General features: G+C 35.5%; 1 protein-coding gene and 1 non-coding gene across 5 annotated transcripts in view; both read left to right on the top strand.

Moving 5' to 3' along the window:
• ERBIN (erbb2 interacting protein) overlaps positions 1-18179 on the top strand; it is a 114672-nt gene that overhangs the window by 44090 nt on the left and 52403 nt on the right. For all 4 annotated transcript variants that reach the window (XM_017664255.3, XM_073235624.1, XM_073235627.1 and 1 more), the window contains 3 exons: positions 167-364; positions 2766-2883; positions 17916-17994. In XM_017664255.3, coding sequence (XP_017519744.3) covers positions 176-364; positions 2766-2883; positions 17916-17994 — 386 coding nt within the window. In that variant the 5' untranslated portion in view covers positions 167-175. The remainder of the gene's footprint in view (positions 1-166; positions 365-2765; positions 2884-17915; positions 17995-18179) is intronic.
• LOC118973866 (U1 spliceosomal RNA) lies at positions 8990-9154 on the top strand. The gene has a single exon (XR_005063386.1). It is a non-coding gene; the product is annotated as a U1 spliceosomal RNA (small nuclear RNA).

The raw sequence follows: 18179 nt of genomic DNA, 5'->3' as shown, positions 1-18179 counted from the left end.
AATAGTAACAGCAATGTTAAATGTATTCCATTGGATGTGTGTTGAGAGGAGGTATTTATCTGTGATATAAAAATTGTGGTAAATGAGTTGGAATAATTTGTTTTGAAAAATTGTTAGTTACAATATGTGTGTTTCAACTAAATTTACTTTTATTTGAATATTGCAGTGTCTAAAAATGACTACGAAAAGAAGTTTGTTTGTGCGGTTGGTGCCCTGTCGGTGTCTACGAGGCGAAGAGGAGACTGTCACCACTCTTGATTATTCTCATTGCAGTTTGGAGCAGGTTCCCAAAGAGATTTTTACTTTTGAAAAAACTTTGGAGGAGCTCTATTTAGATGCTAATCAGATTGAAGAGCTTCCAAAGGTATGCTAATACTGTCTTTCAAGAATTGCCTTTGGTTATTTTTATGCCTAGAAATAAGACTTGCCTAATGTTGCCATAATGCTGCCAATATGTATATGTGCAGTGGTTCCATTTTCATTTGTTTGTTCATTTAATTTAATTTTAGGGCATGCAGCACAATTCAGATTTTTCTAAAATAGAATTTTTAACCTTTATCTCTTCAAGTTAATTGCTTGAATATTTGTACAAATAACAAAATTTTGTTTTTAGTTTCAGTTTTGTTATATATGACTATACAGACTTAGGCAGCCAAAGGATTTTGCTAGACAAAGATTTGAAATTAATGTTTTATTTTGTTTTTCATAAGACATTGATATATATTATTATAATTAAGGATCAGTTCTTTTAGTTATCACATTGTAATTTTGTTGTTCAGTAGCTTTTTAGAGGTAGTATTCTGTTTGCCCCACTTCATCTTGTTTGGAAAGGTTTTGGAGGACTTACCATTTCTGATTTGTAGGAACAACTAGAAGGAGAAAGTGGTTTATTGTCATGAAACATCCTCTCACATTTTGCTAAAATTTTTCAGTGGTTACTCTTTTTGCTTAAATCCTAATCCTTCTTCTTCCTCTACTCAATATTATTTAGTTTTTTTTTTTTTTTTAATGGAAAAGCTGCAATAGCTTTAACTTAATTTTTAGAACATTTCACCACCCAAAGAGCAGTTTTTTCAAACTGTGGGTGGAGACTTATTGGTGGTTCATAAAAATCAGTCTAGTAGGTGTGGCATTTCCAAAACAACAAACTGTAATTTAAACTGGCAGATTGAGAAAATAAAAATACAGGACACCCAGTTAAATTATAATTTTCAGATAACTAATGAATAATTGTTCAGTAAAAGTATGTTCTATATATTGCATAAGACAGTTTTACTAAATATGATTCATTGTTTATATGAAATCCAAGTTTAATCAGGCATCCTGTATTAACCCTATCTATAATACTATAATAGAAAATAAGAGTGTATGCATGTATTCATTGTTATGTGAAATGTTTGTTTTGGGGTGGGTTGTGTGTGTCTGTGTTTGTGTGTGTGTATACATACTGGATGGCAGTGTTTTGAAAACACTTTCCTTTAGGTGGCCAGTAGTGAAAACAGTTTGAAAGCCGGTGCCATCCAAGTTTGTCTTTTAAAGAAATCTGTATGTGGCTGTGGGTAAAATATTAAAGGTTGCGGATTGCATGTTTATGAATACTTCCCTAGGTTGTGATAGGGTGCTTTGTAATTTGCTGTTTTTTTGTATATCGTTCTTCAGCAAGTTCTTTAGCAAGTCCTTTCTTAGCTAGTTCTAGCGAACATGGAAGACTAAGATTAGTCCTTTTCCCTAATAATCACAAGTAGGGTCTCAGTCTGCAGACTGTGTTGAAATGAGAGAGGCTTGCTATGATGGTGCAAATAACTGAATCGTTTACCATACCTAATGATTTTCTGTTTTTGGAAGAACGGTCTTCTTTAATAAGACCTTCTCAGTGCCATCCTGAGAACATTTGAGTTTTTCCCTAGACTTTACTTTTTTAGAACAGTTTTAGAATCACAGCAAAATTAAGAAGGTACAGGGATTTCCCATATACCTGCACTGAACCCATATATGTACAGCCTCCACCATTATCGATATCTCCCACCAGAGTGGTATGTCTGTGAAAATTGATGAACTTATGTTGAAAAATCATAGTCACTCAAACTCCATAATTTCTATTGTGGTTCACTGTTGTACATTCTGTGGGGTTGGACAAATGTATAATGACATGTATCCATCACTACAGTATCATTCAGGGTATTTTCACTGCCCTAAAAATGTTGTGCTCTTTATAGGTTTTTTTTTTTTTTTTGTATGGAACTTACAGGTTACCTGTTTACCTACTGCTTTTGGTTAGATATATTTTAGGTCACATTTCATTATTTTGATTTTAGCATAATAATGTATTTGTCCCCTTTATTTTTCTCCTTCCAAATCAAAGCTCTGTATTTTGAGTAATTTAAAATCAATTATATTTATTTAAATGTAATTATTATGAATTTTCATTTTAGAATAAGGATGCTTGAAATACAAGCTCCAAAGTTGACCATTATTTAATAGCCACTTATTTTTTACTACCTCAACAAAAACAACCATATACTTATTTCTCATTAAGTGCATTTTGCTCAGGGCAGAAGTGTGAGGATATAAGTCATTCTGAGTAGTTCAGTTGTGTTCAGATCTATAATAGCATAAAATAATAAAGAGATCTTCCCTGGTATTTTGTATGTATAACTCATTCAGTTTTAATAAGACTAATGATATTTATTTGTATAGAGGTTAATTTAAAATATTTAAGGAAACTTCAGAAATAATCAAAATCCTTTCCTCCTTTGTTTCAATAGCAACTTTTTAACTGTCAGTCTTTACACAAGCTGAGTTTGCCAGACAATGATTTAACAACATTACCAGCATCTATTGCAAATCTCATTAATCTCAGGGAACTGGATGTCAGCAAAAATGGTAAGATTTTTTTCCCCCTGACCTGTTGGATATGGGAACATGTTATACTACTAAAATATCTGTTGTCTTTTTAACAAATAAAATTGTAAAACTAGGTATTAATATTAGCTTTCATATACATTAAGCTTACATATATAAATGATCTATGCTAGCTTAACTGAAGCCCAGAGAGTACATGTAAAAAACTTTAAATGGCCTTTAATTAAAATGCCTTTAAACCTAAAATTCATATTTATATATTCTTAAGTTTATGTGTTTTTATATTCACTGCCCTCGTTTGTAACGATGAGAAACCAGTAAGAACTGTAATGTCCATTGTTGATTACACAGTTTGAAATCTCCATAGGAATGAAATGTATTGTGACGTGAAATATTCACACTGTAGGGTTAAAGGTTAAAAAAAAATGTTGGCAACCTTATAAATGAATTGAACATCAACAAATACTTGTTGAGAAATCCAGTCAGTGCCAAGTACATTATTCAAAGCTAAGATTACAATTAATGATGAGGGGTAAAAGGACATAGTCATTGTTCTCCTGGGGGAATATAGTCTTGATTTAGCTGTTTAGTTTGATATACAAAGAAGAAGTGGAAGCCATATTCCAAAGTGTTAAGCACTTACCTTTGAGGGAAGGAGAAGTAGACACTTGAAAAATTTAGAATGAGGATATATTTCTTTCATGATTAATAAAAAAGAAAAAGAAATCACAAAGGATAAGTTGTAAATGCTGTGCAAAATACAGAAAACTTCAACAAACACTCAATACTTAGTCATATTCAAATAGTTCTTTATGTTTGGAGAAAGTGTTTATAAAACAAGTCTCAGAAAGTGTGAGAAACACACTAACTAGTCCAAATTCAGTAAGTGGACACGGAGACAAAGAGAACAGCGGAGCGAGGCTTTAATGACGATCTTGCAAGATTGGGTGTCTGGTGGGCAGGCACACCTGGGGAGTTTGGCGCCAATAATTCATCTCCTAGTGCACGAGTCCCTCCCCTGGTTCCTCATTGGCTGAGTACTACAGGGTTCACAGTTTTCCCCGGCGTCGCCTAAGCCCCTTACATCTTTCCTTTACATGTCTCATTCTTATTGGTGGGTTTAAAAAAACTCAAACAGGTATTGCCAGGCCCTTATCAATTTCCCCACCCCCACTCTCAGCCTGAGAAGCTTCCACCACGTGGCCCTTTGTTAATACTTTACTGTTAAAATGTTTAAACATCTTAGCGGGAATAAATCACATATAGGTTTTATACTCTTTCCTAACAGAAAGCTAGTGCAAGTAGCACCAGCAAATTACCATACTCCATAACCCCTGGTTGCAAAGTTACTTTTTGGTGGGATCATGTGAGTATACTGCAGTAATGCTTCTGATACATTAGTGCTGCATTTTAGGACTTAGTGAAAACCACCTCAGGTTAAAGGAGTCATCCTCTTTTCACAATTATCAGTTAACTTTGGCAAATGAATTAACGCCTGTGTCTACCCATCTCCATACAAAGTTATTTTAAATAAAATAAATATGTATATAAGCTTATTACATGCCTTCATTTGCTGAACCTTAATTATCTTAATTGTGGGCAATCTATATCAAACATTTTATAGAAAAATGATAAAATTAGTACTTTTGTTTTCAAAGAGTAAGTCCTTTTTAAGGATGTTCAATAATGTATTTGTATTCATGCTAGGTTCACGTGAAGTGCCCTACTGGGTTTCAGTTGTCAGTAGCCAGTAAATTTTAGGTTTAAACCTATAATTTTTTTCAACCTTTTGTTACATAGTCATTTGATTTCAGGGTTAAAACCTTGCTGTTGTAGATGGAAAACTTGTGTTTTAAATTTAAAAATTTTAATTTAGTTATTTAGACTGGATTCATTTATAAAGATAACCTGATTTTTCTCCAACTTATTTCAAAAGTGTCATGCCCAAATTAAAAGCCTACGTAAGAAAGGACACCATGGATTCACCCATTGTTAATTTTGCCATATTTTTCTTTAAGATAGATATGAATTTAAATATGTTTAGGAAGAAGATACTTACATGTTGTTGTTTATATAAAATGCCTCTTTGTCAAATCTAATTAAATTCTAAGTTGCAGACCTGAACATCACTATCAAATATTAGAATAAGCATTTCCCAGGAACAGGAAATTCTTGTACATAACTACAGTGTCATCACTTTAAAGAAATTTGACATCACATTTTCCCTGTTGTCTAATTATACCTGTAGCTCTGGGGGGAATCGGTGTCCCCAGTCCAGGGTGAATAAACCAGTGTGACCTAAATCAGTCTAAGGAAAGACTAGATTGGGAGAAACACATTTATTGCTTGTGATGAGGCCCAACTTGGTTCCTTCTCTGTGGCCACCATTTTCGCTCCCCTTCTCCCCTCATTGCCCCCCAAGTCCCAGCGCAGAGATTGCCTCTCCATCCTCCCCTTTTGGGAGAAACCCTGTGGGCAGATCCCAACTGACAGGGGCCACATCAGTCACGCTATGGAGGGGAGAAAAGAACAGCCTTTCTCCATTTGTCCCACAGGCTGCGAGAAGAAACACCTATTTGATATGTAAATACACTAAGACCATGTGGGGGTTCCGGAAAAACTGAAATTTTACCCAACAATGCCCTTTTTAGATATTTGGCCCCCCTTTTCTCCTCAAATTGAACATCAAATATGACATTCAGTTTTGTCTCTCTGGTCTTTTAAAATCAGGAACTGTTTGCTCATCTTTTTGTGTTTCTCATGACATTGCCATTTTTGAAAAGTTGGTTTTTAATTTGTGTGACTTTTCCCCTTATGATTTTATTTAGGTTAAGTAGATTTCCTTAGCTCAAAATTTCTTTTAATAGCAGTGTGAAACTTGTTTCCACTCCTGGTGCTTAGTAGAGTGGCAAGTATTGTTTGATAAATGCCAAAGTAAATGAACTTAATGTATTACCATTGTAGCTCTACATATGCTGATAGTTAAGTCAACCCCACAGTATTACAGATTTTTAGATTGTTATAACATTACAAGTCATTAAATATAACCTTCTATCTCATAAGGGTATCTTCTCTACTTTTTGATCTTTTAAAATAGGAGATGTTATACTATATTGATGGACAGTGACTGCAATGGGATATGGGGGAGGACTCAATAATATGGGTGAATGTAGTATGTGAAACCTTCATAAGAGTGTATATCAACAACACCTTAATTTTAAAAAATAGGAGATATTAAGGTATATGGAAAGAGACCTGAAATAAATTTTTTATTGGTAAAATTGTGTGTAACTGGGAAATGCTAGTAAACCATGCTATTGGTCTTCATGGCATGAAAATATTATTTGGCTCAGTAATGAACAAGATCGCATACATCCTCCTAAAAATGCATTAACCCCAGATTTATTACTCTAAATTGAGAATGATGCATTTATGGCCCTGCAACATCATTAAATCAATATCTTAGACTTTCATGCACCTTCTTAAAGAATAATGTATTTGAGTTAAGTCCTATTGAACAGTAATGTTTCTCTCTCTCTCTCTCTTCTCTTTTTTTTCATTCTTGCTTCAGCAAGTCCTTGTTGCTTATTTTGAAAACCTGCTTTATACTATTCAGTCAGCATGTGAGGGTTTTGAGGAGTTGGAGATAATTTCTATAAAATCTTTCTATCAAAAGATTTAGGATAAGCACCTAAGTATTCTGCCCAGGACTAAAAAGGCATTAGTTACTGCTGGCAATACCTTACAACTTAGTTTGACTATAAGTTAAATTGATTTATCTATTCTTTTCTTTCTGTGTGATTTCACATAGAAAAGACCTCATTTTTTTTTTTAAATGGCAAAATCAGTCCCTTAATGTTCACTTGTTTCCTTGTTTTTTTCCTTCTTTTAATCTTAAACTGATACCTCCATGAAAGTGCACTTCATTAATGGTGAACACAGGTAGCTGAAGAGAGACAAGAAACTATGAGAGTGTCAGAACTATTATTTTAATAAAAACTCTAGTAACCTCCATTCCAAATCTGATATTCATCATTATAACAATGTCATTAACCCATATACTCTTGAGAGTGGAGATAATTTTAATTAACCTATAATATTTAATGCTAAATTGTATACTTTTAGAAGTCCATGTTATTGAAAACAAGAATATAGCATTCATACTGTCAGTTGGTGTGGTTGGTAATGAGAAATTTGAATCTTGTTAGTTGCATGTTTGATTAAGTAATAACTTGCTTAAAAGAAAAGTTAGTACTGAATGAAAGTAGTATTTATCAGATTTTGAAATTAGTAAAATTCTATGTAGTATTCAGATGACCACTATATTAGAAATGGATGAGTTTCATCTTACATTCTGAGTGAGAAAACTGAATTACTTCAAAATCTTTTCTCTGTTATAATATCTAATCATGTTAAATCTTGAATAAAATACTCTAATTTTGCATCTGAGCTCTAGTACTCCTTTTAAGTGTCTGGATCAGTTCAATCTAACAATATTCTACTATATCTTAATATGCCAGATACTGTTTCCACATTCATTAGCTATATGTCATGCTTGGAAGGAGGCTGGAAACACTGTGGCATACTTTATTCCTGTGTTTCATCAGGCTGTATTTATTTAAAAGCACTTGTTTTAGGATTTTTCCTTTTAGGTATTCTTTGTTTTTGATCTTTACATAATTCTTCCGGTGTTTTTCAACTCACCAGGTAATATGGTTTAGTGATTAAAACACTTAACTTAGGAAAAAGAACTGGATTGTAATCATTACTTCTCTGTTTATTGGCCCTGTTATATTAGGGAATTAATCTAATTCTCAATCTGTATATTATCTTATCACTTCCCTGCCTACCTCATGAGACTGCCACCCACATTGTAAACCAGTCTCTGAATAGGAGGTATATAAAGTTGAGGTATTAACAAATTTGTCTTTATTTCATAAGCATTCATTTTTTGATCTTTTATATTCTACGATAATTTTATAATTCTGCGATATTCTGATGTATTCTATATTATATTCTGGTGTTAATTTATAAATTTTAATTTGTTTTTTTCATGTCTAAAGTTTTGCTTTATTGTCAGTTTTTTAAAGAAATAAAAAGTTTACCAGGCCTCTGTCCTAAGCCATTGCAAATAGCAACTGGTATTAAGAGAAATTATCATCTGTTGTCTTCAGATCACTAACCTGTCTTCTTGAGAAGACTAATAGGGATGATGATTAAAATATTCAGCCAAACTAGCTGATGGAGAAAGCTGGGGAGGGGAGATAAGAGAAATGAAGTCTCTTTAGTTGTTAATTCTTCTGTTTGAGTACACTGAATAAAAAGCCAGAAATTAGAAGGCAGAGAAACTGGGAAGAATAGCTTAGTTATTTCTATCTGATAGAGGGGCTAAATAAGGCCTTTCTTTTTAATTGAGTCAAAAAGCCCAGGAAGAATTGAAAGTTGTGGTAAAAACAGAAAGCAGTTCTTTGAACCTGAGAAAGTCTGATGAGTGGGGACAAACTGCTAGAAAAGCCTCTTCACTTTAAGCTCAAGGAAGTTAAATTGATAGTAGGATAAATTTTATACTGCTGGGGAAGTCACTGTATTTTTCGCTTTTGTGTTTTAAAATTTCTAAAATGGCTAAAATTTCTAAAATTGCTAAATTGGTTTTTCTAAAATGATGAAAGATGAAAAACCATGTGTTAAACTGACCTGGAACTTAAAAATTAATAATTAGACCAATAATCAGTTGTCACTGCCAAGTGTGTTAGTGTAAGCTTTAACTGGGATTACTGTCATTGTGCCTTACCACTCATTGGGCTGTATCTGGTCTAAATAATACATCTGTTATCCCCTGGCCAGTATAATGATTTGAGTTTGCAATTTCTGGTTTAGGCTGTTTTGACTGGCACTCAGTGTTGTATTCTGTACTATTTATTACCATAGCCTTTAAAGTGCAGAAGCCGTGTAGGAACCGCTGTTAACTTATAATCTGCAATGGAGCATTGATGCCCTCCAAGGATAGATCACTAGAAATTCACCTGTGGTTGAAGAGTTTGGATTTTTATTACTTAATGCAGCAATAAAAAACCCATACCATGGGGATCTCAGGGAGTCTCAGAGAGTGTTTAAAAAGAACTTAATTATACCTACCTGGCAGGGGAGGTACCATGATCACGAAGGTGGTTTTCCCAGGGCAAGGCTTATCCATTGCACTCCGGATGTGCTGACCCCCTGCAATTTCCCCAAATGTGGAAAACTCAACTGCATAATTTGTGGTAGTGGGGGACTGCGTTCGTGCTTTCCCCTGTAAAAGAAAAAAAGAACTTATTGTAGGATTTGGGCTTTTGTTTAGTGATTTTGCAGAGGATTCAAGAATATGAAGTTTGCTGTGTATGGGATGCTGTCAGGAAGTAGGGGTAATTCTTTAATTGGGAATCTTAATAAATTATCTATAGGGAGGGCAGATTAGAGCAAGGCCAAAGTTGTAATCAGTAAAGAAATAGCAGTCATTCATTAATTGAGAGAAGGGGTTATTGGTATTTTGTGGCTTAAATATTATTCATATTTTGTCTTTGTTCAGACACGATTACAAATTTGCTTTTGTCTTGATGTGTCATTGTTAAATAATGTCCTGGTCTGATGTTGATACTCTGGTATCATTTGGTGAAATCATTTGCTTCAACAAGAGAATTAACAAGGCTTCCCTTTGAATGCCAGGCAGCTAGTTCATAGTAAGGCCAAAGAGTAGCTGATAGTACCAGGCCAGTTCTTAGATGTTAGGGATATTTTCTCTTCTTCAGCAGAAAAGAGAGTTCTCTAACTTAATAAGAATAATATGAAGTGGATAGCCATGTTTTTTAATATCTAATGCTTTATTTTAGTAAGCTTGAGCAATAGAGTCAAATTGTAATGGAAAGAGTTTATGACAAAGAAGGAACACTATTGAAGTCAAGTGATAATGAAAAAGGAGCAGGTAGTTGAAATTGCTAGAGAATTAAGAAATACTTCATGATAAAATCTACTCTCTGCATACTTTATGTATAAGAACAAAATGAGCCACCTGTGGAGACTAGCTAGCACCAAGTATTGAGGGTAGGGTATACTGAGAAATGAGAAAGCCAACGAACGTAAAGTTTGTAAGGTGTGAGTGTCCATAGCATATGTATTAGAAACAGAAGTACAGGGCAGCTAAAACATAGCAAGATGGTAGAGTGACAAGAGTAGAGATCAGAGAGGTAAGGATTTGGAGCAGCAGATAATGTAGAGTCTTGTATGTGCTTTATTTACTCTCAGTGAAATGGAGTCATTTGGAAAGTTTTGAGCAGATGATTCAGAGCATGATTTGACTTGTATTTTAAAGGTTTACTTTGGGTATGTGTAAGAGTACTGTAGGTACAAGGGTGAATGGTGACTAGGTGCATTTTCAGTCATCTCTGGTGATAGTGGTGAAGTAGTGAGATGTGGACAGACTGGAAGGTTGATTCAACAAGATTTCTTGATGGATTGGAGGTGGGATGTGAGATAAGAGACAAGGATGACTTCGGTGGTATTGGTCTTTGAAAGTTGAAGGATAGAACTGCTGATAGCCTAGATGGTGACATATGTGGGAGTTGTAATTTTTAATGGAAAAATAAGGAGCTCAGTTTTGGACATGTAACATTTGATGTAAGATACTAGTTGTTCACAGGGGTCTAGAATTTTCAGTCAAGAGGGAACTGTGCTAGCTTTACATCTGTGGGAATTGACAGCATTAGATGGTGTGTATAAAGCCTGAGATAAGATATACGAAGGCATAAGTGTAAAAGAAAAGAGGCCTAAAGAATGAACCCTGGTGGCAACCCAACATTGAGAGATCTGAAAGAGAAAGGTTCAGATACTGAAGAAGGAAGGAAACCAACAGAATGAAAACATTTGTTTATCTTATTATATTGTAGCTCTTCGTGAAAGGGGACCACGTCTTAATATCTACAGTCCATAGCACAGTGTCTGACACTTTATGTATAGTCGGTACATATTTGCTGAACGATAGATAGGATAGCTAATTTCCATTGGGAACATGTGTTTGAGGTACCTGAAAAATACCTAAGGGGCATTTGAAGATTCTTACTTGGAGTTAAGGGAAGGGGAGGGAATCAGAGATACAGATTTGGAACCTAGGCGTACATATGGTAGAAATTGAAGTCAATGAATACACCGCTGGCAATTTGTAAAAGCAGAAAACCAATGAGTATTTCAAAACTACTTGCTTAGGGCAAAATGTATACATCTGAAAGCTGAAGATGATTAGAATTACTAATTCCATATATGGATTGGTTACTTTATACAAACCTCATGCTATGGGAAAAAGTACTTTAAAATTTGCAAAATATGAAGTATATGTTATTTGTGGAAGGTGATACAAGCCATTACTTTCCATTAATATAAAACTTGTAGAACTCTTGAAATTATTCTTTCTCCATATAAAATGTTAGATGAATAGAACATTCTGTAGTCTTTGGTCTTTTTCTCCTTAGATAGATGTTATCATGTACTAAACATATAGTTCATGGGATAATATCTTTTATATAGATTATTTCAAGATACTTTATAGACTTTAATAAAAGCCAAAGAAATGAGATACCTAGCCAAGTTTTAAAATGGACTACTAATGAGAACAGTATGGAATGTCTTTCCCCACCCCTCCCTCTAGATATAGAATGTTTTATTTTTTTTTAACGTATGATAAGAATTATACAACACAACCAAGGTGAGATCAACTCAAGATTGCTTTGAGATTTGGAAATTAATTGATACAATCCACCACATCAGTAGGCAGATAACTGAGTAATACCATTCTTTGATGTTTAGCCAAGAGAAATGAAATGTATGTCCATAGCATGGGTTTTGTTTTGTTTTTTTAAACAAATGTTCTTAGCACTTTTTTCATAATAGTCTAAAACTCCTTTTTCCATGTCTCCCACATCTAGCCTGTAAGTCCTGTATTACCATTTACCTTTAGGCCCTGTAAAATTTTATACCACCCTATTGACAAAAAAGTAAAAACAACATCAGATATTGACAAGAATATGTATAACGAGCTGTTGTAGTATTGAAATTGGTTTTGCCACCCTGGAAAAGAATTTGAAAGTATCTGGTGATATTGATAATAATGTGCCATGTCCTGTTCCAGTAGGGAACAAGAGAGGTAAAGGTTCTCCCTTCAAAGAGCATGTATTCTTAGTGGTGGCTGGTAAACAAACTTCTAAAAATAGGTAAATATATATTAGCCTATTGTTATTGACCTATTATCACTGGGTTTTGTTCATTGTATTTTCCCCCTATGTTTCAGATTGGCTATTTTCTGTTGCCATTTTTTCTGGCTAACTGAAAATTTCCCCAGTGTCTAATCTTTTAATCTTATCCTGTGGATTTTTCATTCAGGTGCTGTTTTCCATTTGTAGTTTTCATTTCTTTCTTATGTTTAACCATTTTTTCTCCATCATTTTGTTCATCCTTTTTCCCTTTAAATACAATAGCTGCTTTTTTAAAGTCCTGTTCTGTTAGTCCTGTTATCCCTGAGTTTGTTTGTATTGACTGACAGTGGATACTTAGAGTGGAGTATTTCAAGCATTTATAGAAATAGAGAGAATGATGTAATAAACCGAATGTGTCTGTCAATCAGCCTCAGTATATATTGACAGGTTGTAATTTCATCTATACCTCCTACTTTGCTGCTACTTATTATTTTAAAGCAAATCACAGACCTCTTTCATACATAAGTATTTCAAGATGAAATCATTCTTTTATAGTTGTAAGAAAGATTCATTGCAAGGTGGTCCTGGGTTCTCTTACTTACTTAGCCTTGATGATAACATGTTGCGACATTATGAAACAGTATAGATATTAACATTGATATAACCTCTAGTCTTACTCAGATTTCCCGAGTTGTACTTTTGTGCATATGTGTGTGTGTATGTAGTAAGTTTGGGTCTTTACCACAGGTTAGGTCTCTTGGGTCTCCTCTTCTCTGGGTAGTTCCATAGTCTTTCTTTGTCTTTTTTGACCTTGACAGTTTTGAAGATTACTGGCCAGTGTTACACAGTTGATCCTTGAACACATGGGACTTAGGCGCACTGACCCCCTGTGCAGTTGATAATCCACATATAATTTTTTTAAATTAATTAATTAATTAATTTTGTTGTCATTAATCTACAATTACATGAAGAATATTATGTTTACTAGGGTCCCCCCTTCACCAAATCCCCCCCACAAACTCCATTACAGTACTGTCCATCAGCATAGTAAGATGCTATAGAATCACTACTTGTCTTCTCTGTGTTACACAGCCCTTCCCATGCCACCCCCCAACATTATACATGCTAATTGTAATGTCACCTTTCTTTTTCCCCACCCTTATCTCTCCCTTCCCTCCCTTTCTCCCCAGTCCCTTTCCCTTTGGTAACTGTTAGTCCATTCTTAGGTTCTATGATTCTGCTGCTGTTTTGTTCCCTCAGTCTTTCTTTGTTCCTATAGTCTTTGGATTTGAGGTCTCTTGTAAGCAGCATAGAGATGGGTCTTGCTTTTTTATCCATTCTATTATTATGTGTCTTTTGACACATTCAGTCCATTTACATTTAGGGTGATTATTGAAAGATATGTACTTATTCCCATTGCAGGTTTTAGATTTGTGGTTGCCAAAGGTTCAAGGTTAGCTTCTTTAGTATCTTACTGTCTAACTTAACTCACTTATTGAGCTATTTTAAACACTGTCTAGTCATTCCTTATTTTTCTCCCTTCTTATCCCTTCTCCTCCGTTCTTTTTATATATTGGTTGTTTTGTTCTGTGCTTTTTTGTGCTTCCTTTTACTGCTTTTTTGGGTAGTTGATTTTATTTTTTGCCTTTAGTTAGTATTTGGTTGGTCTGCTTTCTTTGCTGTGATTTTATTTTCTCTGGTGACATCTATTTAGTCTTAGAAGCGCTCCCATCTAGAGCAGTCCCTCCAAAATACCCTGTAGAGGTGGTTTGTGGAAGGCAAATTCCCTCAACTTTTGCTTGTGTGGTAATTGTTTAATCCCTCCTTCATATTTAAATGATAGTCGTGCTGGATACAGTATTCTTGGTTCAAGGCCCTTCTGTTTCATTGCATTAAATACATCATGCCATTCTCTTCTGGCCTGTAAGGTTTCTGTTGAGAAGTCTGATGATAGCCTGATGGGTTTTCCTTTGTAGGTGACCTTTTTCCTCTCTCTAGCTGCCTTTAAAACTCTGTCCTTGTCCTTGATCCTTGCCATTTTAATTATTATGTGTCTTGGTGTTGTCCTCCTTGGATCCTTTCTGTTGGGAGTTCTGTACACTTCCATGGTCTGATCGATTATTTCTTCCCCCAGTTTGGGGAAGTTTTCAGCAATTATGTCTTCAAATACTCTTTCTATTCTTTCTCTCTTCTTCTTCTGGTACCCCTATAATGCGGATATTGTTCCTTTTGGATTGGTCACACAGTTCTCTTAATATTGTTTCATTCCTGGAGATCCTTTTATCTCTCTCTGCGTCAGCTTCTATATGTTACTGTTCTCTGGTTTCTTTTCCATCAATGGCCTCTTGCATCTTATCCATTCTGTTTATAAATCCTTCCAGAGATTGTTTCATGTCTGTAATCTCCCTCCGACTTCATCCCTTAGCTCTTGCATATTTCTCTGCAGCTCCATCAGCATGGTTATGAGCTTTTTTTTTTTTTAATTCTTTTTCAGGAAGACTGGTTAAGTCTATCTCCTTCTCAGGGTTTGCCTCTGTGATCTTGGTCTGTATCAATTTCTTCTGCCTTTTCATGGCGGTAGATATATTTGTGGGGAGTTGGCGCATGTGTTGGGTAAGAGAAAGTCCCTTCTTGCCAGTTTGTGGCCTTTCTCTCCTGGGAGAACAGCAGCCTCTAGCAGCTTGTGCTGGGCAGCTGCATGCAGAGGGAGCTTCTGATTCTTGCCCGGCCACTATGGAGTTTTTCTCCACTGTTGCTGTGGGTGTGGCCTGCCTCAGGCTGCCGCTCCAATTTGGTGGAGCTGTGTCGGAGGGGGAACAGGCGGGAGGCTGTTTATCTCTGTGAGGGGCCTCCGAGCTGCGCTGCAGGGGTTCGGGCACCCAGAGTTCCCCAGAATTCGCAGCTGCTGGGCTAAGTGTTCCAGGGCGCTTCAGTCCAGCTGTGGGGTCCCTGTCCCTTTAAGACTTTCAAAAAGCACTCGCTTTTCTTTGTCCCAGGGGCGCCAGCTGCAGGGACCCACTTGCAGGTTTTACTGTCCTGTTTCCCTAGTTTCCAGCACCCCACACACGCACTGTGTGTCTGCGCTCCAGTGCAGATGGCTAGGGCTGGGTGATTAGCAGTCCTGGGCTCCCTTTCCCTCCCCACTCTGACTCCTCTTCTCCCGCCGGGAGCTGGAGTGGGAGGTGCTTGGGTCCTGCTGGGCCGCAGCTTATATCTTACCCCCTTTGCAAGGCGCTGGGTTCTTGTGGGTGTGGATGTAGTCTGGCTGTTGTCCTGTGTCTTCTGGTCTCTCTTTTAGGATTAGTTGTATTTGTTGTATTTTCAAAAATATATATGGTTTTGGGAGGAGATTTCCGCTGCTCTACTCATGCTGCCATCTTGGTTCTCGAGAATCCACATACAATTTTTGATTCTAAAAATCAAACTACTGATAGTCTACTGTTGGCCAGAAGCCTTACTGTAACATTAACAGTGAACTAACACATATTTTGTATATGTATTATATACTATATTCTTATGATAAAGTAAGCTAGAGAAAAAATGTTTAGAAAATGATAAGGAAGAGAAAATACATTTACAGTTACTGTATGTATTAGTACCATCAGTGACATTGTTTGCACAGTGAATTGTCTGTTAGTACCTATATTAGTATTGTTTTACATTTTACATGGTACAAAACACTGTAGATACTCATATTACTAACACTAGACATGGAAAATGAAAATGTGAAAAAGAAATTCATATTTATAGATATGATTCATGTATTTGAAGAAGATGCAGCAGGATGATTGCTTTTGGTAACCTAGCCTATACACCAGTAAATGAATTGTTGTAAAATTTTTATGGCATGCAGTATTATACTCATATTCATAATACAGTATTGGAAATATTGTTAGATTAAAAAAATACTTACTGAATGTTAGGCTGATATGCAGTTTCTTCATTTACAATAGAAGCATAATGTACAGTAATATAATTCTTTGAAAACAGAGTTATAAAGTAGAAAAGGAACATATTATTTCATTCCATAGTTTATTTTATAATACTTATTTTGTAATATCACCCACCTTGTTCCTGTGCAGGGTAGGCTATCTGCTCCTGTACAAGTCTTGCACGTGATGTTTCTACATGATGATACTTAGGCAATGATGATGATAACACAAAAATGACTCATACAATTATTGCCGTACAGTTCCTAGGTTTTCACATGAAGGCACATGCAAAGCAGATAATTGGTTAGCTGTGCACATATTTACTGTTCCTGAAGTGGGAGTGGTTCATTACAGTGGTCCATCCTTGCCATGTTGTGTAGGCTGAGGAAGAGAGGTGTTGGTCTTGCTTTCCTGGGGGTGGCTGATGCAGAAGAGGTGGAAGGGGAGGCCGGAGGGGCAGGCCTACTTGGTGTAACTTTATGAAAATAGTAATTTCTGTCTTTTTTACTTTTTCATTACTCTAAAAATGTTTCTGTACCATACCAATGTTTTCATCATTTGCTTTAGTTTCAGTGCAGGTATCATAGAAAGGTCTGTGTCATAAAAGAAGTCAAAAGTAGTCTCAAATAATTGGAACCCTTCTGTCATTGTAAATGTCAGTTTGTTTTCTGGCATTTCTGCATCTTCTTTCTCATCGCCTGGCACTAGTTTGGAATCACTTATCTCATCAGGCTGTCTTCTGTTAATTCCTCTGGTGTGGTATCTATTAGTGCGTGATTTTCTCCAAGATCTGTATCTTTTTTTTGTTAAGGTATCATTGATATACATTCTTATGAAGGTTTCACATGAGCAACATTGTGGTTACTACATTCACCCATATTATCAAGTCCCCCCACCATACCCCACTGCAGTCACTGTCCATCAGCATAGTAAGATTCTATAGAGTCACTGCTTATCTTCTCTGTGCTATACTGCCTTCCCTGTGACCCCCTACATTATGCGTGCTCATCATAATGCCCCTTAATCCTCTTCTTCCCTTTGGTAACCACTAGTCCCTTGGAGTCTGTAACTCTGCTGCTGTTTTATTCCTTCTGTTTTGCTTTGTTGTTATACTCCACAAATGAGTGAAATCACTTGGTACTTGTGTTTCTCTGACTGGCTTATTTCACTGAGCATAATACCCTCTAGCTCCATCCATGTTGTTGCAAATGGTAGGATTTGTTTTCTTTTTATGGCTGAATAATATTCCATTGTGTATATGTACTGCATCTTCTTTATCCAGTCACCAAGATCTGTATGTTCAAACTGTTTACCCCCCAACTTAAAAAAAAATTTTTTTTGTCATATCCTCAGCCTCTTTGATTTGACTTGTCACAGCATATATATGGTATTTTACAGCGGTATTGGTCTATAACCGCCTTTAGGCATGTCTGCTGGCATTTCTGATGTAGATTTTCCACCTATTCTATCTTCAGCTTTGCTTTCAGCTTTATTTTATATATATTAGGGACCAGCTCAATCTGGAGCCCAGCATTAAAAAAAAAAATTGCTCTTTTTACTGAGAACAACAGAAGGAATGCTGAGTGTTCTACATTTTGTGTCCTTAACATCATCACATAGAGAAAGCACTAATTTTTAGAAGAGCTAAGAGAAGGAATGGAAGGTAAAACTAATGAAGATGTTTAGTAGTTATAAAGAGATAAATGAATAAAGATGAGAAAGAAAAGAGAAATTATTGTGGAGTTTGTTCTGTTTGGTTGGTATTGGTAGTATTAATTTGTCTGGATTTTGCTTTGTTGGTTAATTTCAAATCTAGGTATACATTAATTATTACTTTTGTTGTTATTGTTTTGCCTTTTGTAATGGTTCGTTTTAATTTGATCACTATTTGTTCATTTTCTAGGAATACAAGAGTTTCCAGAAAACATAAAAAACTGTAAAGTTTTGACAGTTGTGGAGGCCAGTGTAAACCCTATTTCCAAGTAAGTTTTTCTCTGTTGAATTATGTTACATTTCTGAACAAAAAAACAATGAAATAGTAAACTATTACTTTCTATATTTTAATGAATAGTTAATATCAGTCATAAGTCTGTACAAAATTTCAGTTTTAGATTAAAAAGAAACTTTTTAAGTAATCCTTCTATTATAATTTTTCTAAGCCCAGAAT

This window comes from Manis javanica, chromosome 1 (assembly GCF_040802235.1).
Source record: "Manis javanica isolate MJ-LG chromosome 1, MJ_LKY, whole genome shotgun sequence".
Lineage (NCBI taxonomy): Eukaryota > Metazoa > Chordata > Mammalia > Pholidota > Manidae > Manis > Manis javanica.
Note: the sequence above shows the minus strand (reverse complement) of the source record. Positions and strands in the feature narration are given on the sequence as shown.